Source organism: Stenella coeruleoalba (assembly GCF_951394435.1).
Source record: "Stenella coeruleoalba genome assembly, chromosome: 10".
In the NCBI taxonomy this organism is placed as follows: Eukaryota; Metazoa; Chordata; class Mammalia; order Artiodactyla; family Delphinidae; genus Stenella; species Stenella coeruleoalba.
In genome coordinates, this window is record NC_137156.1 from 33,469,923 (window position 1) to 33,496,023 (window position 26,101).

The following is a 26,101-nucleotide window of genomic DNA, read 5'->3' on the forward strand; positions in this document are numbered from 1 at the left end:
TGAAGACCCAACGCAGCCAAAAATAAAATAAAATAAATAATTTTTTTTTTAAATCTACAAACAATAAATGCTGGAGAGGGTGTGGAGAAAAGGGAACCCCTTCTACAGTGTTGGTGGGAATGTAAATTGGTACTGCCACTATGGAGAAGAGCACGAAGGTTCCTTAAAAAACTAAAAACAGAGCTACCATATGATCCAGCAATCCCACTCCTGGGTATATACCCAGAGAAAACCATAATTCGAAAAGATACATGCACCCCAGTGTTCACTGCAGCACTATTTACAATAGCCAGGACCTGGAAGCAACCTAAATGTCCACTGACAGAGGAATGGATAAAGAAGATGTGGTACATATATACAATGGAATATTACTCAGCCATAAACAAGAACGAAATAATGCCATTTGCAGCAACATGAATAGACCTACAGATTGTCTTACTGAGTGAAGTAAGTCAGACAGAGAAGGACAAATACCGTATAATATCACTTATATGCGGAATCTAAAAAACTGGTACAAATGAACTTACTTACAAAACAGAAATAGAGTCACAGATGTAGAAAACAAACTTATGGTTACCAGGAGGGAAGGGGGGTAGGGATAAATTGGGTGATTGGGATTGACATTTACATACTCCTTATATATAAAATAGATAACTAACAAGGACCTACTATACAGCACAGAGAACTCTACTCAATACTCTGTTATGACCTATATGGGAAAAGAGTCTAAAAAAGAGTGGATATATGTGTATGTATAACTGATTCATGTGCTGTACAGCAGAAAGTAACATGACACTGTAAATCAACTATACTCCAATAAAAATTTAAAAAGAAAAAAAAACTTGGGCTTCCCTGGTGGCGCAGTGGTTGAGAGTCCGCCTGCCAATGCAGGGGACACGGGTTTGTGCCCCGGTCCGGGAAGATCCCACATGCCACGGAGCGGCTGGGCCCGTGAGCCATGGCCGCTGAGCCTGCACATCCGGAGCCTGTGCTCTGCAACGGGAGAAGCCACAACAGTGAGAGGCCCGCGTACCACAAAAAAACAAAAAAACAACTTCTAAAGGATGTACTTTAGGAATAAAATTGAACTCAGAAAGAAGGATCAAGATGCAAAAGGAGGGACTTCCCTGGTGGTGCAGTGGTACAGAACCTGCTTTCCAACACAGGGGACATGGGTTCAATCCCTGGTTGGGGAACTAAGATCCCACACGCCACAAGGCAACTAAGCCAGTGCGCCACAACTACTGAGCTCGCACGCCTCAATGAGAAAGTCCACGCACCACAACTACAGAGCCCATGTGCCACAACTACGGAGCCCTCACGCCGCGACTACAGAAAAGCCCGTGCACTGCAACGAAGAGCCTGCATGCCACAACAAAAAAATCCTGCATGCCGCAACTAAGACCTGACGTAGCCAAAAAAATAAATAAAATATTTTTCAAATATGCAAGAGGAATGGTGACTAAAGCAATTGTTATGATGGCAAATCCAAACTGAATAAAACAATAATAATGATGACCAGCTGGAAGGTAAAAAAAGATACAAGATGGGAGTTAGAGCTGGAATTAAGATTTTCTATGGTCCTTTTATTGTTCAGGAAGATGCAAAGTGATAGTAACAAGTTAAGTTTACATTAAAAATATAAGGGCAATCAACTATAGAAATAGAATGCATAACTTCCAAAACTGATAGAGACAAAAAAGGAATTTTTAAAATCCAAAATAATAAAATGCATAAAACCTCAGGGCAGAATCACATCAATAAAGGTGTTCCTTTTTTTTTTTTTTTTTGCTTTACCTGTACATTTTATATACTCTTTTGTGTATATGAAATAACTAAAATTTAAAATTAATAAGAAGAGTGAACTAAGAGGTTAAAAATAAAAGCCAAATACATCATTACTCATAATAATTATAAATAGGCAAAAATTGACAATTCAAGAAGAGATTATTAGGTTGATTATAAAAACAAATTCTAGGTATTTATAAGGCACATTCCTAAAATATAAGAGTATGGTAAAGTTAAAAGTTAAATGAGGGAATTCCCTGGCAGTCCAGTTAGGACTCCATGCTCTCAGTGCGGGGGTCCGGACTCAATCCCTGGTTGGGGAACTAAGATCTGCAAGCCACAGAGGCAGCCAAAAAAAAAAGTAAAATGCTACTGGGGGAAATTCTGATGACAGTAGAATATTGGCATGTTTTAAAGTATACTGCCAACAGATTGCTTATTTTTTTTTACCTTTTTATTTTATATTGGAGTAGAGCCGATTAACAATGTTGTGAATAGTTTCAGGTGCACAGCAAAGGGATTCGGCCATACACACACATGTATCCATTCTCCGCCAAACTCCTCTCCCATCCAGGCTGCCACATAACATTGAGTTCCCTGTGCTATACAGCAGGACCTTCAGATTGCTTATTAATAGTAGCAAGGGAAAAAATATTAACTATACAGTGGAGAAATCAAACAACCTCTTGACCAGGTTGTCAAAATTAACATCACAAACAAGGGGCAGATGGTAATCCTGTGCTTCCAGATGTAATACCCTAAGAAGTATATAATATCAGTTAGTACTCTGGCCAGGAATACATAACTTGAATCAATCATGAGGAAATATACCAACTTAAGATAGGAACTACTTAGAAAATTTTAAAGGACTATATTCTCCCAAAATGTCAACGTCACAAAAGACAAAGAACGGCCAAGGAATTGTTCAGACTAAAGGAGACTAGAGACATGACAACTAAACATAACGGGTGATCCTAGACTGGATCCTCTCCTGGACTGGAAAAAAAAAAAAAAAGATTTTGGAGTAATTGACAAAATTGGAATATGGAAAGTAGATTAAAAGTATTATATGAATGTTAAATATTTGAAAGTAATAAATGTACTGCGGTTTTATAAGAGAATATTTTATTCTGAGGAAATGTGTATTATTTAGGGGCAAAGAGCCAGCATATATGCAGTAGTTCATGAGAAAAAAGTATACACACACACATACCACATATACATACATATACACATTTATAGATACGTATATGTACACAAAGAGCAAACGATAAAAGCAAATGAGTGAAAAGTTAACGAAAAGTAAACTTGGATAAAGAATATATGAGTGCTCTTTGTATTATTCTTACAATTTTTCTGTAAATCTGAATTTCCAAATAAAATTTTCAAGTAAAGGAACAACTGAATTTTATACTTAAAATGGTTAAAATGGCAAACTTTGCTATTCATATTTTACCACAATAAAAGACACCTAAAAGAATGATGAATTCAAAAAAAAAAAGTAAAAGGATAGAAAAAGATATACTAGAAAGATACTAATCAAAGAAAGCTGGTATAGGGACTTCCCTGGCGGTCCAGGGGTTAAGACTCCGCGTTTCCACTGCAGGGGGCATGGGTTCCATCCCTGGTCGGTGAACTAAGATCCTGCATGCCGTGTGGCGTGCCCAAAAAAATTAAAAAGAAAAAGAAAGCTGGTATACTATTAGTACCAGATAAAAGTAGATCTTAAGAGAAAAAACTTTACTAGAAAGAAAGATGGTCATTTCACAATAATGAGGCTTAACTGACCATGAAGATTCTAAACCTGCACAGTCCATTACGGTAGCCACTAGCCATATGTGGCTCTTTAACTTTAAACTGGTTAAAGTACATAAAATTAAATATCGAGCTCCTCAGTCACACTAGTCCCATTTCAAGTGCTCAACAGACACAATTGGCTGTCATACTGAACAGCACAGAAAAGAACTTTTCCATCATGGCAGAAAGCTCTATTGGACAGCACTGTTAAATGATTTTAAGCTTGTATCTGATAATACAGTCAAAAAATATATAAAGCAAAACTGACATGATTAGAAGTTTAAAAATTCACTATTATAATGGTAGATTTTAGCATACTTCTCTAAGTAACAGAGCAAACAGACAAAAATGAGTAAGGTTACAGATTTGAACAACATAAGGTCAATTTAGTGGAATATACCGAAATCTATATCCAACAGTTAAAGAATGCACATTTTTCTTAATCACACATAGAACACTTATAAAATCTGACCATCTACTAGGCCATAAAGGAAGTCTCAATAAATTGCAAAGATTCAGAATCATAGAAATCGTGTTCTTTGGCCACAAGGGAATGAAGGTTAAAATCTAAACCAGATAGATAACTAAGCAAAATAAAAGTTTGGAAACTTAAAAATATACTTCCGGGACTTCCCTGGTGGTCCAGTGGTTGAGAATCCACCTTCCAATGCAGGGGACACAGGTTCGATCCCTGGTCGGGGAACTAAGATCCCACATGCCACGGGGCAACTAAACCCACGCACCACAACTAAAGAGCCCACGTGCCGCAACTACGAAGTCCACACACTCTGGAGCCTGCGTGCCACAACTAGAGATGCCACACGCTGCAACTACTGAGCCCGTGCGCCACAACTAAAGCCCACGTGCCTCAAGGAAAGATCCCGCATGCCGCAACTAAGACCCAACACAGCCAAATAAATAAATAAATAAATAAATATTTTAAAATATACTTCAAAGAAACTAATAAATCAAAGAAATAAAAATGGAAATTAGAAAATTCTTAGAACTAAACAATAATAAAGTACTACATGATAAAAACTTATGCAACATCCCAAATGTACATCATTCATGCAGTGGAATATGACTAAGCAATACAAAAGAACAACGTAATGACATAACTGACAACCTGAATAACTCCCACAGACGTTATGTTGAGTGAAAGATATCAGACACAGCAGAATACATACTCTATGATTCCACTTACCTGATGCTTAAAGGCAAAAATCTATGATGATAAAGGGAAAAAGAATAATTTCTCTTGGAAGAAGATGCTGACTAGAAAGGGGACATGAAGGAGGAAGCCTTTTGGGGTGCTGGAAATGTTCTGTATCTTGATCTGGGGAGTGGTTATGGGAGGGCATATGGACATTAAATTCATTAAGCTATAATTAAGATTTGTGCACTTCACTGAATATTAATTATACATCAAAAAAAAACTCTAAAAGAAAATAAAACCAAAAAACTTACTGAATGCAGCTAAAGTAATGTTGCGAGGGAAATGAATAGCCTTAAATAGTTTCATTTGAAAATCAGAAGCCTGAAAGGACTAAAAATTAAGTAAGCATGCAACTTGAAGTTAAAAAAAGAAAAATAGAACAAATTCATACAAAGGTGAAGAAAATAAGAGAGAAATTAATGAAGATCTAATCCACGCTTTTCCACCCTTCCTTAGGAGATGGTTCTCTCTAGAGGCTATTTTTCTTCATATCTACACATTCCTGTCCAAAGATCCTCTCCTCTTCCTCTCTGAGATGCCACCCCAAATCTCACCCCAGTCTCCAAATGCCTGCCCCTATCTCCTCACTCTGGTTGTAGAAATTGGAGAAGCGGTCAAGGGCATCACAGAATTCTGTGGGAAGGCACTTTCTGGGATGGTACAGGTAGCAGAGTGGAGAGACCGGCCAGCAGCGTGGTGACAGGACCAGTACAGAAACTGTTGGACTTGGATCTTCGATAAATAGTTCTTTCTCAGCCTTCTCTTCCTCCTCTTCCTCCTGAGAGACAGAAGGATTTCAAGGGCTCTTGGGCCCCCTTCTTTGGTCTAGTCTTCCCCTGCTCTCCCACTCTTTCCCTTGCTCTCACCTCCTCTTCTTCCAGGCCCTGTTCCTCCTCATCCTCCTGCTCCAAGAGCAGCTTGTCCAGCTGTTGGAGCTGGTACACATGGAACTGGCGCTGCAGCTCCTCCGAGGTGCTCAGGCTCCGCAACATCTGCTGGGGGAGGCGGTTGGGGAAGCAGGGGCCGATCTGCTCCAGCACGGCCCCCTCCAGCCAGCTCGAGCCCACGCTCAGGAGACGGTCCGCCATGTAGTGCCTGCAGCACACACAGCCCAGGCCGAGCCTCAGTGTGGGGGCTCGGCATGGCCCCCCCACTCCAGAACGTAGGTACTACCTCTGTTGTAGCCTGCCTGGGTCACAGGCCATCCCTCACCTTGTCCTTCCCACCAGTGCCACGGCCATCTCTGCATCTTAATCTCTCCTCCCTACTGCTCCTCCCTCACCTTCCCTCTAAGACTCAAGTCTCCCCCTTCTCTAGACTCTATGCCTCCCATGCCCTACTTCTCCAGCCCTGCACTCACTGGTAGAAGTGCTCAAAAGTCGTGGCCAGCTCCAGGCCAGAGAGGACCATGATGGGCTCCAGGTGCCACTGGAGCCGTCCCAGCATTTCCACTCCAGGAGTTCCACCCATCAGGCCACCCTGGATCTGCTGGTCGATGTGCCTGGCAAACTGCTCACTCATCTGGGGGCAACAGGAAGGGCAGCAGCAAACCATGAAGAGGGAGTGGAGTAGAAGGGTGGCGGGTGGAAGGAGGTGAAAACGCAGAGCAGAAATGGTCTGGGAAGCCGGCGGTCCCCAGCACTCACGTGGGCAGCGGTGAGGAAGGATTGCTGTAGCAAGGCGCCCGAGAAGCCGCTGCGCAGGGCCAGCATGAAGGCTGCTCGGGGCCCGAAGAGCTCCGAGCCTGCTCTCTGCAAGCGCCCATAGAGTTTACAGTAGCGGGGCACGAAGTCTGGCGCCCTCCAGGCCGCAGCCAGGAACCTGCTGACCTGAGGAGAAAGGGGAAACTGCATCCAAAGGGCAGCCCAGCAGCCTCGGTCCCGCCCAGACCTCAGCTCCCTCTGCCCACCTGCTCCTGCACCACACTCAGCCAGCACTGGGTTATGTTCCTCAGGCTGCTGCTTGGAAGAACTGGTGAAGGCCCAGGGCTCCGGTCCTGACCCTTACTGTTCTTGCTGACTGTGGACACAGAGGTCAAAGAACGGGGTTCATCTCAGTCCCTGGGCGAGTCCCAGCATCCTGGGAACTGACCCCTTGGAAGGCCCATGGCAAAGCAGAAAGGATGAGTAAAACCCAGGAGAGAGGAGTCAGATATCACCGCTGCCCAGATTCTTAGTTCAACTGGCCAGACTGGGACTCACAGGGCCGAGTGGACGGTTCAGGAGAAGGCCCAGGAGGAGGCTCCACGTGCACCAGCAAGTGGCAAAGGCGACGGACTCGAGAGGCAAAGGCTGCTGCTCGACTCAGGGGGTTCCGAGAGCTCTCTCTTTGCTCTAAGTACTGATCCAGCAGCCACCCCAGGGAGCTCACACCTTCCACATCTAAAAGGAGGTGGGTCAGGAACAGGTCTCCATGGGTGATGGGGAAGGGACAGCCCAGGAGAATGACAGAGAAGGAGTGATTGTACAAAAAGGATTTGGGGGCAGCAGGGCCTTCGTCCTCCCCTCACCAAGGTTTGCTTCAGCTGGAGTCTGGGGACATGGGAACAGGCTGGGGGTGGGGGTGGGGGTGGGGGTGGGGGTGAGAATTCAAATACCAGAGTTTCAGGGAGCAGTCCCTGGGGCAGGAAGGAGAGGAACACTGAGGTGACAAGCCTTCAGGGATAAAGACAGGAACCAAAAGAACCAAGAGCATTAACTCAGGTCAGCCCTGGGAATAATTACAAGGAGCGGGTTAGTTGGGCCAGGGGTGGGGACGGTTACCCGGGGAGGTGATGTTCTGCACCAGGGGGCTGACCAGGGCCTCCCAGCAGGTCTTGCCCAGTGCTTGGGCGGCCTCGTCGTCAGGGAGGAATCGATCGGCAAAATTCTGCTCGTGACGCAAAACCCTGTTCAGTCTGGGAACAAAGAGTGTCTGGTCAAGGATTAAAGACTTCCCTGAGGCCTCCACTCAAGCCCGCTCAACTCCCAATCCCCCCGAGCTGAGCCAGTCCCTTACCCTGCTCCCCGCCTCAGCACACACTTCTCACCTCTGCTCTGTCCCCGATCCCGGCTGCTGCTTTACCCTTCAGACTCCCCTGAAGCACACCTCCTGCTCCCTTAACCATCCCCTCTCCTCCCTGCCTGCCTCCCGCCCACTCACCTGGGGCAGAGCTGGAGGAGGCGCTTGCGGTCCTCTGCAATGTCCCGGCTCCAGGCTTGCGCCCGAATTGTGTAGAAGAGACATGTACGGCGACACAGCTGCTCTCGGAATAGTGGCCAGAAAGTGGGCTTGGGGCCCAGGACCTCCACGCCCCGAACCCGGGTGTCAATGCCGCCCTGCAATGTGCACATGTCTCATACCCTCGGCTCCCTGGAGACATTCCCGCATCTCTGGAACTCAACAGGTTCCTGGGCCATCCACGAGCAGACCAAGGGGGACCCTTGGCCTAAGCCTGGCCTGAATGCTGGAGAATCCAGGCACTGCGGAGACCCTGCGCTTCCTCCTGGTCCCCAGCCCCCAGCCTTTGCCCTCGCCCCACCTGCTGGCAGCGCTTTATGCGGATCTGGATGACAGGCCAGAAGCGGTTCAGGTTCTCCAGGAGGACCACCCGGCTGGCGGAGGGCATCACGTTCACCTGGTGGGGCAGGGGAGAAGAGTAAAGAGAGAGCTGTCACCTGCAGAAGTGGAACGGGAAGGGCTGTTGACAGCAACCACGTCTGTGACAGCGTGTGCCCTCACCTCTCCCGCCCTGCGCCCGTGGACCTACACGCCTCCACAGTCCTAATGCTATTCTCGCTGCTTACGAGGCAGTTGCCTGCCTGGGAGGAAGGGACGTGGGAGCTCCCCATGGACTGGGTCCTTCTGATAAGGCCCCGGGACCAACAAAAGGATGGAGAGTAAGGGGAAGCGGGGCACAGGGTCCCCACCGTGTTGAGCTCCGTGCTGATGCAGCTGACACCGTCACCCCCAAACACCACCACCCTGGCCGGCATGTAACTTGAGTCCTCGCTGGCCACCAGAAGAGTCAGCTGCCTGGCAGGGGAGAAAGGAATCAGTCAGAACCAGGGCCCTGGTCTTGGTTCAGAACTTCAGCCCACCACTTCCTCTTCAGACTCCTGTCCTCTGCTTAAGCGTCAGTTTTCCCCAGACCCCCGCTCTTACATTTATCCTCTCCCCAAGTGGCTTCATTTAAACCCATAGTTTCAGCTGAAAGTTCACAACCTAATGACTCCAAATCCACATCTCTACCCTAGACGGCTCTCCTGAGCTTTCACGCCATGCCTCCAACAGACGTTTCTATGTCGCGCCCACAGGCAGCTCCAAGCCTACATGCCCAAACAGACCGGTCGTCTGTCTGTAGAAACCTGCTCCTCTTCCTATTTCTCTCTCCTGGGAAAGAAAACTGCCATCCACCTAGTTCTCCAACTAGAACACATGGCTTCTCCCTCGCGGCCGCCCTCATCCAGTCAGTGGCAGGCGCTGTAGATGCCACCTCTCAAGCTCCCCCAGTCCACCGCCCCCTCGCCATCTATTCCCGTCCCCTCTGCCTCACTGAACGTTCATCACTCAGTATGCCTTCCAACTCTCTCCCAGCCTGCCACCCGAACTCGCACAGTTGCCAGAGTTCTCTAAATTAAAAAGCCTACTTTTGTCTCTTTCCCTCTTAAAATCCTTCAGTGGCTCCTCAAGTTTCAGAATAAAGCTCAGAGTTGTTAGATCAGAACTCTGTGGTCTGGCTCTGCCTCCGTTTCTGGCTTCCTCTCCTGCCACTTCACTACACATACCCTTCGTTCCAGCCAGACACAATTACTTAAGGTTCCCCCAAATACGTCATTGTTTCTTGCTTCCATTTTGCACATACGTTGTCCCTCGACCTGGAGTATCTGTTGCCCTCTCTTTACTACATCAATTTCTACTGCAAACTTAACCCAGTCAGCCCCTCCTTCCGGCAGCTTCCTCTGAGCTCTCAGTTGGCATCAGGATCCAGTGCACACATCAACCGTAACTTTTTTCTTACTCTATTTCTTACTGATTTTCCAGCCTGGCTCCCCAACAAGACTGTAAGTTCCCTGAAGACAGGTCCCTTATCTTACTGTCCGCGCAGCTCCAGACCCTTGCAGGGTGCCTGGCACAGAGTACACAATAAACAAATGCCCATGGGAGGAGTGGATAAGTGAGTCATTGCTCTCCCTCGACCAAAACCACAGGGCAGTGACATGTGACCTGTAGGGGGACTACGGCACAGGCTTGGGGAGTGAGAGGAGGTCTACACTTAGCTCAGGGAGATGAGGCCAACGTGTCTATGTTCACTGCACAAAATGGGTTTCAGCGTGTCCCTCAGGCATAGGGGTTCAGTCGGGGTTGTGTGTATGTGGGCAATCCGCTGAGGATGTGTACTGGGGCATATCAGAATATTCGCGTGTGTGCACATTCGCATGAGGGCACACATGCACACATGGACATGGGCACGCTCACACCTAACAAGAACACCGCGGTGCATGTGTAGGGTGATGTAGTGGGAGCCGGTGCTGCCGTTGGACTCCCAGTAGGTCTTGGGGTTGCGGTCCGTCAGCTTGCTGGCCCGGTGCGGGTTGGAGGACACCTCCACCTTCTCCCAGCACTTGTCCTCCTTCACCTCCACGCCGGAGCCTGCGGGCAGGCGGGAAGCCTGGTTAGTTGAGAGAGAAGAAAGGAAGGGGACTAGGGAGCACGAAGGGAAGGGGGGAACAGATGCTGGGGTGGCAGCAGGAGAAAGTAGATGGGGGCACGAACCCTGGCAGAGATGCCTAAGGAACACGTCAAAGAAGGGGATGTTGATGGGGCGGTAGGTTCGTCTGTGGTCTTCGATCTGGCCCAGCACCATCTGCAGCCCGGACATCAGAGAGAAGGGGTGCGCGGAGGGGGCAGAGACACGGAAACACATGTGGAGGAAGAATCAAGGGGCAACAGAACACTCAATCCCTTTCTTCCCAAAGTTTGGCAGAACAGAACCATGTGGGGTAAAGGTTGGGGAACAAGTGCCCTAGATTTGCTACTACTTATGCCAAACAGGGACAAGCACTGAACCACCCTCCCCTGCTTCTGGCTTACTTCTCAGCTCCGGACCCACACACCTCCTCACCTGAATGCAGCCAGCCAGGATGCTGGAGGTGAGGTTACTATAGAGCTGGGCGTGTTTCTCACACTCTGTCACCAGGTCCCGCAGCTCACAGGCCAGCAGCAGCTGAGCCGGGTGTTTGACCAGGACTTTGGCCAGGGCCTCTTTGGCTCCCAGGCAGCAGAGCACCACTGCATAGTCTTTGTGCATGGAGGCCAGGCGATACAGGAAGCAGAGCAGCTCCTGAACAATCTGGCCCAGAGCCACAGAGATTAACGTAGGGAAACAAAGGGCAGGCTGTACAGGCTGAGGGGTGGGTTTAGAAATGGGGATGTGGTGGCTGAGATTTTGGAGAACTTGAAAGCAGAGTACCAAAGCCAGGCTGGCACAGAACACTGGGGTGCCAGGACTCCAGAGTGAGGTGGCAGGGGCAGAGCTCAGGCGCAGCTCCCCAGGCTTCTTCCTGCCAGGACCAAGCTATCTCAGGAGCCAACCTCGGTGTCTGAGCCTTGTTCCACAAGGCACAAACCCCAAAGGCGGAGCGCAAGGACTGCGTGGACTGGTGAACGTGGGCTTCTCCTAAACCCAGAATCTTAAAATTCAGGTGCAGCCAGAAGGCCTCAGTTCTGGAGACGCTCAGATGACGCTGGTCTCCTTCCTACACACCCCTCCCAGTTTCCAGACTCATCCAGGAAGGCTGTGCTGTGCCCTCCAGAACCTCACTAGGTAGCTGGTGTCCAGAAGCTGCCTTTCCCTCCCCCACCCTTGCCAGGGCTCTGGTACCTCAAAGTCACTGCTAGGGCCACTCAGACAGTTGAGGCAGGGCTCCAAGACCTCGTGCCAGGGAAGGACCATGGCCTCCGGGTGATCCAGCAGCCGGGTCATGACCCTGGCGAGGGATGGAAACAAGTCCCTGCAGTCTGCCAGCTGCCCTTGCCCCCGACGCACAGGTGCCCCCGAGCTGGCCTCTCACCTCAGCGCCGTCAGCAGCAGAGTTTTGTTGGGCCCGGGGGCGTCCAGAGTCCGCAGAAACAGGAGGAAGGGCTGGCTCTCCTGCTGGAGGCGCCTGAGGAGAGGTCTCACGGCACCCCCTGGGCTGCCCTCTCGGCACAGCACACGCTCCAAGTCCAGGAGGAGCTCTGCAGACGGGCCCCCCACCAGGGATCGGATCAGCAGCTCAGGAGACCCATCCTGGCCCTGGGCGCCAGGCGTTTCCAGTGCTGCTGCTCAGACACACAGGAGGCAAAAATGGGAAGGAAGGAGAGTCATACAAATTGGTCAAACTGAGAAACTGGCAGGTGCAGAAAATAACCGCCGCCCCCCACTTTTCCTCCCGTTGTGAGGATGTCTGAAGTTTCTACTCAACTGTGGGGGATTTTCTTTTCTGGCACCAAATATATACCTAACTACATCTGTAAAAAAAATTAGTATGGCAAAAACTGTCAAGTTAAACAGCACAGTTTTAATCTCATACAGTCACACAACTACCTTTTATTATTAACTATCAGCTTTGTTATTACACAAGTTAATAACTATTAGCTACTACAGTCACATCCCTATACTACCTAGCATGGTGGCTTCAGATGTACAGACTAAAAGACACACAGTGCTTATTCTGATTTGCCCCCATACTTCCAGGTTTCACTTGTTTGTTAAATACAAAAGGTTTCTTCCCTATGGCATCAGTAGGTTCACATTCTAGTCACCAAATTTCTGTACCATAAGCTACAATTCCTCTACAGAAGGCCCCTCTAGAAGTTATTTCAACCAACCTTCCAGTGTCCAATAAGAGTGGACCAAACCCAGCCCAGAGAGATGGAACCCCTTTACGTTTAAAGCCATTTAGAGAAGGCAATTTCCTTGTACCTATCCTACAGTCCCCCTCTCCTCTTGGTCAGGAAGTTCTACTTGAGACCTAACTTGAGCACCAGAACCCTCACTCATTTCTGAAGGTTCATCGTGTCTTTCCAGCACGGTACTAGGATGTAAACCTGAGCCCTCCTGGCCGCGGGCGGGGACCGATTCCTCAGCACAACCACTGCCTCCCCGATGGTACCTGCACGCTCGGGACTGCCCGGTGGCTCCGAGTAGCGATTGAGAAGCATCATGAGGATGGTGCGTGTGGTGGGCATGGCTTCTGTCCCCGGTGCTATCCCTGAGTGTCTAAACAAGGTGTCTCTCAGCTCTCTGGTTATGATCTGGTCTCCCAGAGTGTGGTGGTTACACAAAAGCAGGTTGAGGAGGAGCAGGCCGTTTCTCACCGCGGAGGAGCACCTGGGAGGCGGGAGATGACCCAGAAAGAAGTTGAAAGAGAGTGAATGCAATGGAAGCAGGAAGCCAGCCTCCTGGAGGGAGGAGCCCTGCAGCTGGGGAAGGAGGGGCTCCGGGGGTTCCCCTGAGGCCAGACATCTGGCCTCTTGACCTCAGGTCACTCCTCCCAACTCCAGGAAGGAAGATCAGGTGTCTCTGATCTCTCTGGAATCTCCCTACCCTCAACCACTGGCCTCTCTTCTAACAACAGCCAGAGAGGGCCACCACATTTCCTCCAGAGGCAACGACGTGAGGGGAATTTCTGTGGAATGCATGAGACCTGGGCAGGGGAGCAGCAGGGCTTGGGGCTTAGCAGGAGTTTGGAGTTTGGAAGGGGAGGTCCTGACCCCTCCGTGTTCAGCATCAGGATCACGGCAGCAGGGACGGCGAGGAGCAGGCTCTCAGAGCCCGGGCGTGTGGCCGAGTCAATGCTGGCAAAGATCTCCCTGGTCATCTGGGCATCAAACAAAGGGTGGATGGAATCTCGGCCGGCAACAAGAGTGGGGATCTCCGAGGAGCTGGCAATGGCCAGCATCTTCAGCGCCTGCGAGGGGATGTGAAGGCAGAGTAAGGAGTGGGCAAAGCCATCGTGCAGAGGAGGGGAGAGCCAGGCCATCATTCTAGGCCTCAAACTTTGGGGCAGCTGAGCTGTTTGCAAATAGAAATGAAAGAGGTAGTGATGGGACATCAAAAAGAAAGGAAAGAAAAGAAAGCCAACCAAAACACCTAAGGCTCCACGGTAATGTGAGCCTGTAACTTCTCTCTGCCAGCACCGGGGCTCCCCGAGTGCTGGGGTGGCCACCCCTCCGCAGCTTCCCCTCAGGACAGAGCCCTTTCACAGCCTCTACTTGCCTTCAAGGCTTTCCTTTAAGCTGTCTTCCATCTCGCTTGGCCACTCCTCCCTTTGAAAAACCTCTCTTCCCTTGAGTTCCATAACTTCTTGTCCTCCTGGTCGTCCTACCTCTCTGGAGTTTCTCTGCTGCCAGGTCCCAAATACGGAAGTTCCTTGTCCCCCTTCTCCTCGATCCCCGCACCCCCTCCCCACGCAACCTCGGCCATTCCCACAACTGCCGCTAGCACCTGTGTGCCAACACTCCCACCCCTATGTCCCCTGGCCTCCAAAGGCAGTAGCCAGCCTGCCTGGACGGGGCTACTTGTGCTGACTCACAGGCAGGGCAACTGGAATTATAGGAAAAAATACTGGTAATATGCCAACTTGTTTGCTGGTACTAAAGAGAATCTTAAATTAGGATGAACACTAAACCATCAGGGTGGAGAACGTCTTGGCTGGTGAAAGGGTTGACTCTTGAGAAGAAACCTTCTAAGGATGAAGTAAATTAGAAATAATTCTCAGGACGATCCCCCTTGTGAGGGCTGGACCCTTCAAGCAAATGCTACCTCATAATGAGGCTTTTTCCCTTTAGCTACCTCCCCCTCCCCCAAGCTGAATTCTGTAGACCTGAAGTTATATACAAAAAGATGCAATTCTGTTATAGGGCAAGAGTTCAAATTTAGAGGCAAATGTCGTATTTTGGTCATGCGGTTTGAAAGGATCAGGGAATTTTTTGAGCAGACACGGCCTCAACTAGGAAAGCTTGGCTGCTCTTGGGAGGAGCAGCACCAGGCTGGCCCCATAAAGGACGAGCCTCCCGGCCTCTCCCCGGGAAGCCTGCCCTAAGAGCACCTGTGTTCCAGTCCATGCTGCTGCCGTTACACTGCTGGAATCCATTCTCAGAACCGCTCTGGACGAGGTCTACCTGTCCCCTGCCCATACCTCCCTATCAGCCAGCCCTTCTGTCTGGAGTACTCAGGAAGCCAATTCTTCCTCCCTGAACGAGGGCCTCCTTTCACCATTCTCTGGGCTCGGGGAGGGGGCGGGGGATGGGGGTGGGGGGCGGGGCAAGGCGATGGCAATGCTGGCTGGGCTTTACCCACATCTGATGAGGAGGTAATTTCTGTGTACCGGTACCACTCAGACAAAAGGGTTAAAAAATACTCTGTCACATCTAGAAATTTAGTCTTTAATCAGACACCTAGTTGTAACTAAAAAGCCATGGGGAAGTCAGCATACCTAGAAACTCAACCTGACCTTCTCTCCACACCTCTTCCGCCTCCAACATTCTCCCCCTTGGCAAGTGACTGCCTCATCCATCCCTGCTGCTCAATTTTCAACCTGGGAGTCATTCTCAAAAACATCCTTCTCCCTTGCTCCAAATACACATTCAACCTCCAAGACTGTCCAGCTGGATCTCTTCCATCCACCTGCATCTTTCCATCCCAATGTCTCCTCCTTGTCCGAATCACCAGAGAACCTCCTTGAGATCAGCCACGCCCCCAACCTGCCCACCCTGCCCATCACTCTCTACCCCCAGGCCCGGTCCACTCACCGCCAGCCCTGCCTGCTGCACCAGGACAGAAGTCTTATATTCTTGCATGCAAACCAGCACAGCGTAGATGCCACCCTCCCTGGCGAAGAGTGGACGCCACTCGTGCTTGGTCATGAGCAGGTAGAGGAGGCGCAGGGCCAGCACCACCACCATCTTCTCTCCCACCTGGTTGGTCAGCAGCTCCACCAGCGTCTTCACTAGCTTCTCTCTGAGAGAGAAGAGACATCGGGGTCCCCCATCCCAAGAGTCATGTCTGACTGCCCGCCCAACCCTGTCCACCAAGATCCAGTCCATCACCCCCCACCCCCCTCCATCCTACTCTCCCTGCCTCAGTCCCAGTCCTGCTGCCCTCTCCTCTGCAGTCTGTCTCAGGCTCTTCACCTCATCAAGTAGGGAGTACTACAAAAAGGTTATGAACTCTGGTTCATCTTTTCAAATAAATCTATAAATTTAGTATAATGCTAATCAAAATGCCCAAAAGGTTTAAAAAAAAAAAAATGACAGGCAGGTTTAGGTATAGGAAGAGAAAATGCAAGAATTGTCAAGAAATGTTTGGAAAGAAATAATTGTAGACTTGCCTACTACTTATCAAAACATAACCTTACAATAATTAAAACTCTGGAAACAATACAGGGTAGCCAAACAGATGAATAGATGAGAAGAGACATAAGGGTAGCATCTCAGACAGTGAGGACAGGAAGAACCATACAAAACGTGAGGCAGAGACATGTGGCTATCTATCTGAAAAAACGAAGGCTGGAGCTCTGCTTCACTCCATTTGCAAAAATAAACCTCAAACAGATTTTAAAATAAACATGAAAAGTAAAATCATAAATATTTTTAGAAAGTAAAAGGAAATATTTTTATAATCCTAGAATGGAATAGACCCTCTTAAAACCCAGAAGCCATTTTTTAAAAGTTGAAAATATAGCAACATGAAAATCTGAAACTTCAGCATAATGAAAGATACTACCCACAAAATTAAGAGCCCAGCCACATAAGCTAGAGAAAGGGTCCAGTGGAAATGCTGATCTGAAGGGAAGGAAGAAGTGTCTCCAGAGTTTCTAGATCACAGTGAGCATCACAAGAGGAAAAAAGCCGGGACTGACATTTTTCTCCACAGTGACAGAGATGTATATTGAGGAGGTGGCCTGGGAAATAGGAAGGAAAGGAGGACAAAAAGAGAAATTCTGGGAAATAAGGCAAATAAAAGCACTGAGAAAGTTCTGTGTTTATCTCTGTCTTTTTTGTTGTCATTGTACTGGGGTCTCGAGGTCCAGAGGTCCTGGGGTCCATAGAGCCCTAACTCGACCAGGTGCCGATGGGGACCAGCGGCCAGAGTGCTAACAGCCCCTCCCCATGTAGAGATGCTTTCTGTCTTCTCTCATGAGCTTTATGATGACTACAACGTGAATCGAAAAGTGCTTTAGATGTATATCCCTCTCTGTAGCCATGATTTACTATAAACAAGTTAACATACATAGGAATGCATCTGAACATGAATAAATAAATATGAGTAAGGATGTTTACTAAAATGTTAACAGTGACTATCTCTGCATAAAGGGTTTTCAGATGATTGTTATCCTCACAATTTTCTATTTTTCTTACAGTGAGCATGTATTTTATATTCAGAAAATTAAGTTAATATGATTTTGAAAGAAAAAGACAAGCAAAATATTTGAAACAGAAGTAATGGATTAATATCCAGAATGTCTGTAAATTAAAAAAAAGGTTAAGGCCAGGGACTTCCCTGGTGTCACAGTGGTTAAGAATCCGCCTGCCGATGCAGGGGACACAGGTTCGTGCCCCGGTGCAGGAAGATCCCACATGCCGCGGAGAGGCTAGGCCTGTGAGCCATGGCCGCTGAGCCTGCGAGTCCAGAGCCTGTGCTCCGCAACGGGAGAGGCCACAACAGTGAGAGGCCCGCGTACCACAAAAAAAAAAAGAAAAAAAGAATCCGCCTGCCAGTGCAGGGGACACAGGTTCGATCCCTGGTCCAGGAAGGTCCCAAATACCGAGGAGCAAGCCCGTGCACCACAACTGCTGAGCCTGCGTGCCACAACTACTGAGGCCCGTGCACCTAGAGCCCGTGCTCCGCAACAAGAGAAGCCACGGCAATGAGAAGCCCACGCACTGCAACAAAGACTAGCCCCCGCTTGCCGCAACTAGAGAAAGCCCACAAGCAGCAACAAAGACATAACGCAGCCAAAAATAAATTAACTAATTAAGAAAAATACATTAAAAAAAAAAGACTAAGACCCAATAAGAAAGTGGGCAAAAGATAAGAATATTTATAAAAGAAGAAATACAATACATGCAAATATGACTAACTTCTCTAGAACTAAGAAATTAAAACAAGGAGGTACCAATCACTTCAAATTTTCCCAACCCGATAGATTTAAAAAATGATTAATATCCAGTACTGGCAGATGTGAGGAAAAACAGATCGATCAGAACACTATTTGAGAGAACAGACTTGTGGTTGCCAAGTGGAGGAGGAGAATGGGGGGGGAAGGATTGGGAGTTTGGGATTAACAGAGGCAAACTATTATATATAGAATGGATAAACAACAAGGTCCTACTGTATAGCACGGGAACTATATTCAATATCCTGTAATAAAACATAATAGAAAAGAATATGAAAAAGTACATATATATGCATAACTGAATCATTTTGCTGTACAGCAGAAATTAACACAACATTGTAAATCAACTATACTTCAGTAAAATAAAATTTTTAAAAAGAACGCTATATTTGAACTTGGGTATAATCATACTGCAGAGTCCGAGGCAGTAGTGAAGAATGAGGTAGCACCATGCGGACTGACATACTGAGTGTAGACCTACTGCGTGCAGGGGGAAAGCTGCAGAAACAGGAAGAGTGAGATCACATACACGAAAACACAAACTCAGAAAACACACTAACAAATGTCAATCTCTATAAGGTCTGAAGGATATGTGCTGGGACATGACAACAGTGGTAAAAACGGACCTTGCCTTTTCATTCTGTTCTTTCATATGCTTTAGATCTTTTAAAATAAGAATGCAGTTGTGTATTATGTGTATAACTAAGAAGTATTTAAAATTTTTTTAATAGATAGAAAGCAGGGAGGGGGGAAAAAGAGGGGAGAAAAAAGAAAACTCAAGCTCAAAAGTCAAAAGGACCTAGATTTGAATCCTGGCTCTGTTATCTGTGAAACTGGGCAAGTTACTTAAATTCTCTAAGCCTCAGTTCCTGACACACACAATGGATAAGAACAGCATCAAGTTCTCCTCTGGAGATAGAAGGATTTAATGAGAGAATGCTTATAAAATTTTAAGCACAAGGCCTGGCACTGAACAAATGCTCCAAGAATATTAACCATCGTTAATATTCCACCCTTCTGCTCAGCTACCCCGCAGGCTGACCCTTCTTTCCTCCTAGCCTTTCTAACTCTTGATCTCATAGCTCCTTCCCTCCCCAACCATCCTCCCCCACTGACAGCTTAAACCATAACCCCCTCCACCTCTCCACGGTTCTAACCTTAGGGATCTGTCGGGACTGACCAGAGGGTGGTCCCGTTCAGTGACTTCCTCCACGGCCTGAGAGAGGGCATAGAGTCCCGAAAGCTGCAGATTTGTGTCCAAGCTGGATACCTGCACGGTGGCCACGACCGCTGCCACATGCTTATCCAGGGAACTGCGTGGCCCAGGACCCCGCAAGGCTCTAGCCATTTCTGAAAGCGGTGAGGGAAAGGCAGTGCCTTCAAAAAACTGTGGCACCTTCACGTTGGAAGTCTTTAAAGGTCAAGTCCAGTTATCCTACTGACATTTTAACACACTGTTCACTACTGTAGCTTGCACCTAGAACTTTCCCAATTCTGTGTGAGGGATTTAATAGTCAAGCAATGAAGATGACAGTACTCTGGAATATGGACCCTCCTTTTCCAGGGATACTGAAGAAAGGGAGCAGTGATCAATTACCGATAATCAAGGTCGAAGGAAGGAAAATGGATGCACGCTTCCAAAGCATTTTCCCATACAAAAGTGACCTCCCTCCACGGCTTGCCCTCTGCCCTGACTACCCACTTCTCTGGGGACCACCCGGGACTTGCTCCAACCTCTTTGCCCTCACCTCCCAGCACCTGACTCACCACTGGCTGCCTCCTTCATCTCGGCGGGCAAAGCTATCCCCTCAGTCACCAGAAGCTGGTTAAACAGCTGCGAATCACTCTGTGCCATGGGGGGCTCAGTTTTTCCCCTGGCAGGCTCTGCCTCTAACTTAAGGGGCTTTGCTTTGGGGGACTGAGCCTCTTCCTCTGAGAAGTTGGCCTCTGACTTGGACTCCTCTTCCAGAACTGGAGAACTGGAGTGACTTCGTGAAGACGACGAGCTGCTCAGTGCCTTGGGTGGCAGCCCGTACTTGGTGTAGATCTGAGAGTTGAGCAGGTCGCTGAGGGCGCTGCCCTCAAACCGATTACTGAGAACCTGCAGCAGACCCTCAGCCATCGCTATGGGCACGGAGATTTCACCTAGGGCCTTCTCACCCAGGGTCTGGCAACAGAATGGTATGTATTTTTTAGGAAGGAGCAGACGCAAAGGCCTTGGGGACAGAAACAGAAGGGCGGCCACCTCCCACCGTGCCTTGCACACCTGCTACATACTAGACCCTCCCAGCATTTGCCTCCTCCCCCAGCAGGACCCCCCCCCCACCGCGCCGGGCTCTCTAACCTCTCGCTTTAGCCTTCCCCTAGGCAGTCCCATATGGCAAACTACCTTAGAGGATCCCGCCTCCAATGCCATTGCAAACCCCCCAGGTATCGCAGGCCTGTAATACCTCATCCAGGTTCTCCCGAAGATTCTGGAAAATTGGCTGCTGCTCACATACATCCAACTTCTTGATGAAGAAGAGGAGCTCCCACCACTCAGCCTGGGTCAGGTATCCCAGTTCCTCGTTCTTCTGAGGCTCGGGCTGGAGGTAGGGCAAAGAGTAGAGCCCATCCACCGGCTTCCAGTCCCAGGAGGGAAGCGCTGAGGAGACAGGCAGGAGGGGCCTCAGCTCCGCCAGGAACAGACTGAATTTCTGAATCTGTGGGGCAGTTCCTGGTCGGGAAGGGCTTCATTCCAGCCACTCCTCCTCTGTTCAGAGACACGACGTCCATGTCCCCTCCCTCCATGGCTCACCTGTGCCCAACACAGCGGTCCCCGCCCCCTTGGCCACAGCTGCTGAAGCCATATCCTCAGCAGTTTCCTCGGGGCCCAGGATCTCCAGCATGTGCCAGTGCACCCAGTAGGTACGGCCCGTTGACTGCCAAAAGACCTAGCGTGGAGGGAGAAAGAAAGAGAGAAGACAAGAGGGCTCAGCCCTGTGAACCCTGAGCTGTGCAGGCTGGAGAAGACATGGCTGGACCCAGACCTGGGCACACAGTCCTCAGGGGCACACCTGGCTAGGCTTGGGAAACCTCCGTTCAGCAAAAGGCTCCCTTCCCCTACCAGGCAGGCCCTGCCTCTCATCTCTTCCTAATCCGGATGGCCTCCGCGCCCACACTCCCTCCTAGCCAGCTCCACTGGTGGGGGTCAGGGTGTGTGAACATGTCAGCTCTGCTTCCTGGGTGGGAAGGAAGAACTGTTTCCTTGACCTCACAGCCCACCCACTCCTGCCAGATTTTCTCAGCCCTTCAAACAGCCCCCCCTCTCCATCACTGACCCCCTTTAAACCATTCCAATTTTCTTGGGGTTTTCTCCTTGGGTGGCCTGCAGGAGTCCCCTGTGTGGATGCCCCAGCTATGCCCCACCCAACACAGACCCCCAACGGTGGACCGCCACCGCACTCTTGCTCACCTGCACAGGGGGCACGCCATTGTTGCTCTGCCGGAACTCGCCCTCGTCCCCGGCACTGATCTCCTCGTAATCGTCCAGCATCCGCACTCGCATGCCCGGCTGCAGGGTCTGCTGCACGTACTCGCCGTAGCCACTACGGCTGGAGAATTCAGCGCGCTGGCGGAAGGCCCGCCCTTGCCTCCTGGGGGTGGCGATGTTGGTGGGGAGTAAAAGGCTGGGGCCTGAAATGCCGGGCTGAAAGATGGACCGGGTTGGCCGGGGTGGCGATGCGGCCTGTTCACTGAGGTTCCGGGCCCAGCCCATGTTCCGCATGAGCTCTGAGATGAGGTTGCCCACAGCCATACTGAACTCCAGCTCCCGCTGCCCCCGGCTTTTCTCCCGGCCAAAATCCTCCCTTGAGGGTCGGGAGCCTCGGTCTCCAGTCCCTGGCTCTGGACTGTTATTCAGCTGATCCAGCAGGGAAGTGACACATAGGTATCGTTTCACCAGGGAGAAGAGCAGCTTTCCTGGGATCTGGAGGACACAGTCCATGGTGTAGGCTCCTCTTCTCCCGGCTTCAGCCCCTCTCCTTTCCCCTCAATATCACCCTCTCCAGAAAAAGATAAAGGCCTCATCCCCACACCTGTAGTTCTCAAACTGTGATTTATAGAAGAAATACACAAGGAGTGCCCTAAAACAGAGATTCCTGATTCTCATCTCAGAGATTCTGAGTGGGGAGGGTAGCACGAACCTTCATTTTAATAAGCTCCCCAGGCTGACGCAGTCCTGAACCACATTTTCAGAAATGATGCCATAGGCCTTGTACACAGCATTTCCCCCACAGCTGCCAGGGTACCTGAGGCAGATGAATGCCCTCAAAGGCCATGCAGTGCTCCTCAGAAGACGTGGTCTCTGCAAACAGCTCCAACAAAGTATAGCGGCTGTCAAAATCCATGTGCTGCTCGATGCCATCTTGCTGGCTCAGTGACAGAAGGACGTGAGCCCGACTCCCTGCAATCCACACCCAATCTGTATCTTCTCCTCAGTCCCCACTACTTACCCACTGCCTTCCCCCAGACTCTATCCCCTACCCCCAGAGGCTTTCAAACTTCTCTCTGACTGAGACTCACAGGAACACACACATTTTACATGGTAACCTAATGCAAGTGTACACATATAAAACTGAAACATATACTTCAGGTTACAAAACCTACACTACCAAGTGCCATGTACTGATATGTTACATTTTAAAAAATGTTGGACACAACCCACCAAACTGATTTCATAACCAACTAACAAATCTCAAACCAGTTTAAAAATATAAATTTATTCCCTTCTCTTCTCTGCCACTGCACTGAGAATGGACAGATAAACCAGGTGCTATCATTTTATCCTGTTTACGCACCTGTGATAGCTTAGTTTATATTTTTCCCTTTGCAATGAAACTGATGTCCACCAAATACTAGGTATTCTTACAGAGCTGGGAAATCCCTCCTCTTCCTGTTCTTACTCCTGTAGCCTCATTCTCCCCAGTGTTTACCTTCTTCCCCTGGCTGTCTCTTACCAGCATCATGGGCTGCCAGCGCCTGCAGCATCTTGCCCGCACTCCGACGGATCTGAGGCTCAGGGTTGCACAACATGTGCATGAGCAGGTCTAGGGCGCCTGTCTCCCTGAAGACACCAGTGAGGGGCCCGATGCTGGCGTAGGCGCTGAGCACATGGATGGTGTGGAGCACAGCGGCCGTGAGGCTCGAGGTCCCACCTTCTGCCAGCTGCCTGGCAGCCCTGCGCACCAGCGCCCGCACATCAGCCTCCATCTCTCCCATTGCCACATCATCCAGGCCTCCCGGATCTCGGGGAAAGCTTCCGGAACCCCCAGCTGTTTCATGCTGAGGTCCCTTAGGTAATGCCCGTTCACCTAACAACATGGGGCAGTTGGCGTAGACCTCGGGGGCTGACAGCCACATGAGGATGTGCTCTGCCTTGCCCTCTTCCACACCCACTCTTCCCACTTCCTCACACTTCAGGACACTCCATCGGATCAGGTATTCAGGACGCCCATCATGCCCAGGCCGCTGTCGAAGAAGTTCTTCAGGATATGCTTGCAGCCGGGGCCCCAAGGGCACCATGAGGTCCCCAGGGCGCCGTTCCCCCACCATCCTGACTTCCTGGGACACACAAGGAGAAAGACAGAGGCTGTGTTGGAAAGGGAAAAGGCTACATGAAGGGGGTGGAATCTTGAGGCGTAGACAGGGTGGGTGGTGATTGGTAGGTTGCATGGAATTTAGAGGCCAAAGAGAAAAGGCCAAGAATAGGATGGAATGAATCACTTGAACACACTTTGGGATTTATAAGAGAAGGAGAATGGAGTGAAAAACGGCGATAGAAGGAAATGAAAAGATTTAAGAAATACAAGAAATTACAAAAGAGGATGAGAAGGATAAAAGGCAAGGTGACAAGAAGAGTTGACAGTTAATCAGGACAATTTGGGCAGAACAGCAGGGTGGCTGAGGGGTACAGATCAGGACTTAGAAGGATGACACGGGTGAGCAGGTAGGACAGCAGCCTGTGAGACAGTGGGGCCAGAACAAGCCAGGAAAGTCAGGATGGGGAAGTGGCAGGACAAGGAGTATAAATGACAGGGTAAAACTGGACTGTGGATATAAAAGGGTGGGCCACAGCAGACACAGAGAACAGAGATGAAAGGAGGCCCCCAGGTGCAGATGGCTGAATGGGAAAGGGGTATGAGAATATTGTGAAAGGGGGAGGGGACTAGGGGGCCAAGTAAAATCATGGGAGAAAAAAACCAGGTCCCACCCTGCACTTATGCAATAGGTACGGTGAGGCTCTAAGTCAGGTAGTTATAGACAGAGATGGTAATCGTGGAGTTGAAGGCTAGGGAATGAGGTCAGGAGACAGTAGAGATTCTAGAGAGGCAATATATCAACAGTACAGATTCAGAGTCAGATAAATGGGACTCTGAATTCTGGCTCTTTCACTTACTGTGTGCATGCTTTTGGACAAGTTACTTAACTTCTACGCCACAGTTCCCTCCTCTGAAAGATGGTAATAATATTCATACCCAACTCACGAAGTTGTTGTAAAAACTAAAATCGCTACATAAAGCATTTAGAACAGCCTCTAACATACAGTGAGCGCTTAGTAAACAGAATCTAATATTATTATTCTTAGAGAAGGAGAAGGTAGGATCAGTCCCCAGATAAACGGAACGCTGTTAAGCCAGAAAGGATTATAAATACGTGTGGGGTGATGGCTATGCTAGTGGTCAGGGAACACTATGAAGCAGTGGGGGACAACAGGGAATGATGAGGATAAGAACGGAGGATAAACCAAGATGAAGAAATGGTGATCAGGGCAGGGGTCATGTTGGGGTACAGGGATAGAAGATGAGAACAGAAGGCGTGAAGAGGAGGGGAAACATGGGATGTGGACCTCGATGGGGGTAGGGGTCCAGTTAGCATGGGGGGCAGGACAGGGAGGTAACCAGAGATGTGCGATGGACAACTGACGAGCAGGGTGAAGTAACACCATCGGAAAGGCCTAAATGGGGGGAGAGGGAGGGCTTAGAACAGGAGCAATAAACTGAGGTGTGGAGTCGAGGCCTGGATGCGGGGATGAGACAGCAGGTAGGCGTAGGTGGCAAGATCAGGCCCGAGCTTGCAGGCCCAGGGGCCGTAGAGGAGGGCCGTATCGCCACAGGAACGGGCTTGGGGGGCGGGGTGAGGATGGAGAGGCGCGGTCGCAGGAGGCTGACTGGTCCGAACGAATCTCAGCAAGACCTGGCTCCTGTCGTAAGCCCCACGGAGAGTGGGCAAGGGACCGGGGAGGGAACGAGGCAGGGACCGGGTCGTCGCAGAACTCTCCTCTCACCTCCCACCGCCCGGCTCGGCCCTGCTGGGACACAGCGCTGGTCCTGCCGTCCTGGCCCCGCCGTCCTGGCCCCGCCGTCCTGGCCCTGCCGTCCTGGTCCCTCCGTCCTGGCTCGCCGTCCTGGCCCCGCCTCCTCAGCAGCTCCCTTCCGGGTCACGTCGCGAGTGCACGCACTGCCCGGCGGCTACGGGTCCCACCGCGGCCCACAGCCGAGCGCGGCAGCAGCGCAGCGCGCAAGCGGAGCATGCGTAGTACTCGGGGGCTGCTGCGCTGGGGCGAGCGGCCGGGGGAGGGGTGAGTGGGCGGTTGCCCGCGGAGCCCGGGGTAGTGGTCACATTGCTCCTTTCTCAGCAGCCGTAGGCAGCCCTTTCCATCCAATATCAACTTTGAAGCCCTCCCTCCCCTTCACTAGGTCTGCCTTCCTCATCTCCCACTGAAACTCACACTCCCACCCTAGGGCTTTCCTCTTATTTTGCACTAGGTCACGTGGCCCTGAGTTTCCCAAACCCGATACTTTGGATTGGTTGCGTCACTTTTCCTATTAATTAAAATTGCTCCTCTCTGTGTTGACCTAAGCACCTAGCACAGCTGGGGCCAAAGATAAATGCCCGAGCCCCCCCCCCCGGAAATGTTCCTCAAGTATAATCCTAGAATTTCAACAGCCCAAAGCACCCCTTAGCATTTCATCAAACAGGCTTGCTTCTCAGAGCAGCAACTTTTGGGGTTTGATTCATGTTCACACCTCCCTCCCTCCAATATGGGAAAACAAAGGCAAAGACCCCACAGTCTGTGCACAAAAATGATACATTTATTGAAAGAGTATTTTTTCTTAAT

General features: G+C 49.8%; 1 protein-coding gene across 2 annotated transcripts in view; it reads right to left on the reverse strand.

Annotated features, from left to right (window-relative positions):
- The window catches only part of CUL9 (cullin 9), a 36,528-nt gene extending 12,788 nt beyond the window's left edge, over positions 1-23,740 (reverse strand). For both annotated transcript variants that reach the window (XM_079932913.1, XM_079932912.1), the window contains exons 1-25: positions 22,941-23,740; positions 22,233-22,387; positions 21,398-21,910; positions 20,741-20,876; positions 20,394-20,587; positions 19,711-20,110; positions 19,101-19,293; positions 15,578-15,785; positions 13,538-13,734; positions 12,937-13,154; positions 11,854-12,103; positions 11,664-11,769; positions 10,905-11,132; positions 10,556-10,646; positions 10,261-10,432; positions 8,710-8,815; positions 8,322-8,417; positions 7,943-8,118; positions 7,564-7,697; positions 7,003-7,182; positions 6,711-6,820; positions 6,448-6,630; positions 6,162-6,322; positions 5,668-5,896; positions 5,390-5,579 (exon numbers count right to left, since the gene is read on the reverse strand). In XM_079932913.1, the coding sequence (XP_079789039.1) occupies positions 5,390-5,579; positions 5,668-5,896; positions 6,162-6,322; positions 6,448-6,630; positions 6,711-6,820; positions 7,003-7,182; positions 7,564-7,697; positions 7,943-8,118; positions 8,322-8,417; positions 8,710-8,815; positions 10,261-10,432; positions 10,556-10,646; positions 10,905-11,132; positions 11,664-11,769; positions 11,854-12,103; positions 12,937-13,154; positions 13,538-13,734; positions 15,578-15,785; positions 19,101-19,293; positions 19,711-20,110; positions 20,394-20,587; positions 20,741-20,876; positions 21,398-21,910; positions 22,233-22,387; positions 22,941-23,655 (5,341 nt within the window). In that variant the 5' untranslated portion in view covers positions 23,656-23,740. The remainder of the gene's footprint in view (positions 1-5,389; positions 5,580-5,667; positions 5,897-6,161; positions 6,323-6,447; positions 6,631-6,710; positions 6,821-7,002; positions 7,183-7,563; positions 7,698-7,942; positions 8,119-8,321; positions 8,418-8,709; positions 8,816-10,260; positions 10,433-10,555; positions 10,647-10,904; positions 11,133-11,663; positions 11,770-11,853; positions 12,104-12,936; positions 13,155-13,537; positions 13,735-15,577; positions 15,786-19,100; positions 19,294-19,710; positions 20,111-20,393; positions 20,588-20,740; positions 20,877-21,397; positions 21,911-22,232; positions 22,388-22,940) is intronic.
- Positions 23,741-26,101: the final 2,361 nt, after the last annotated feature.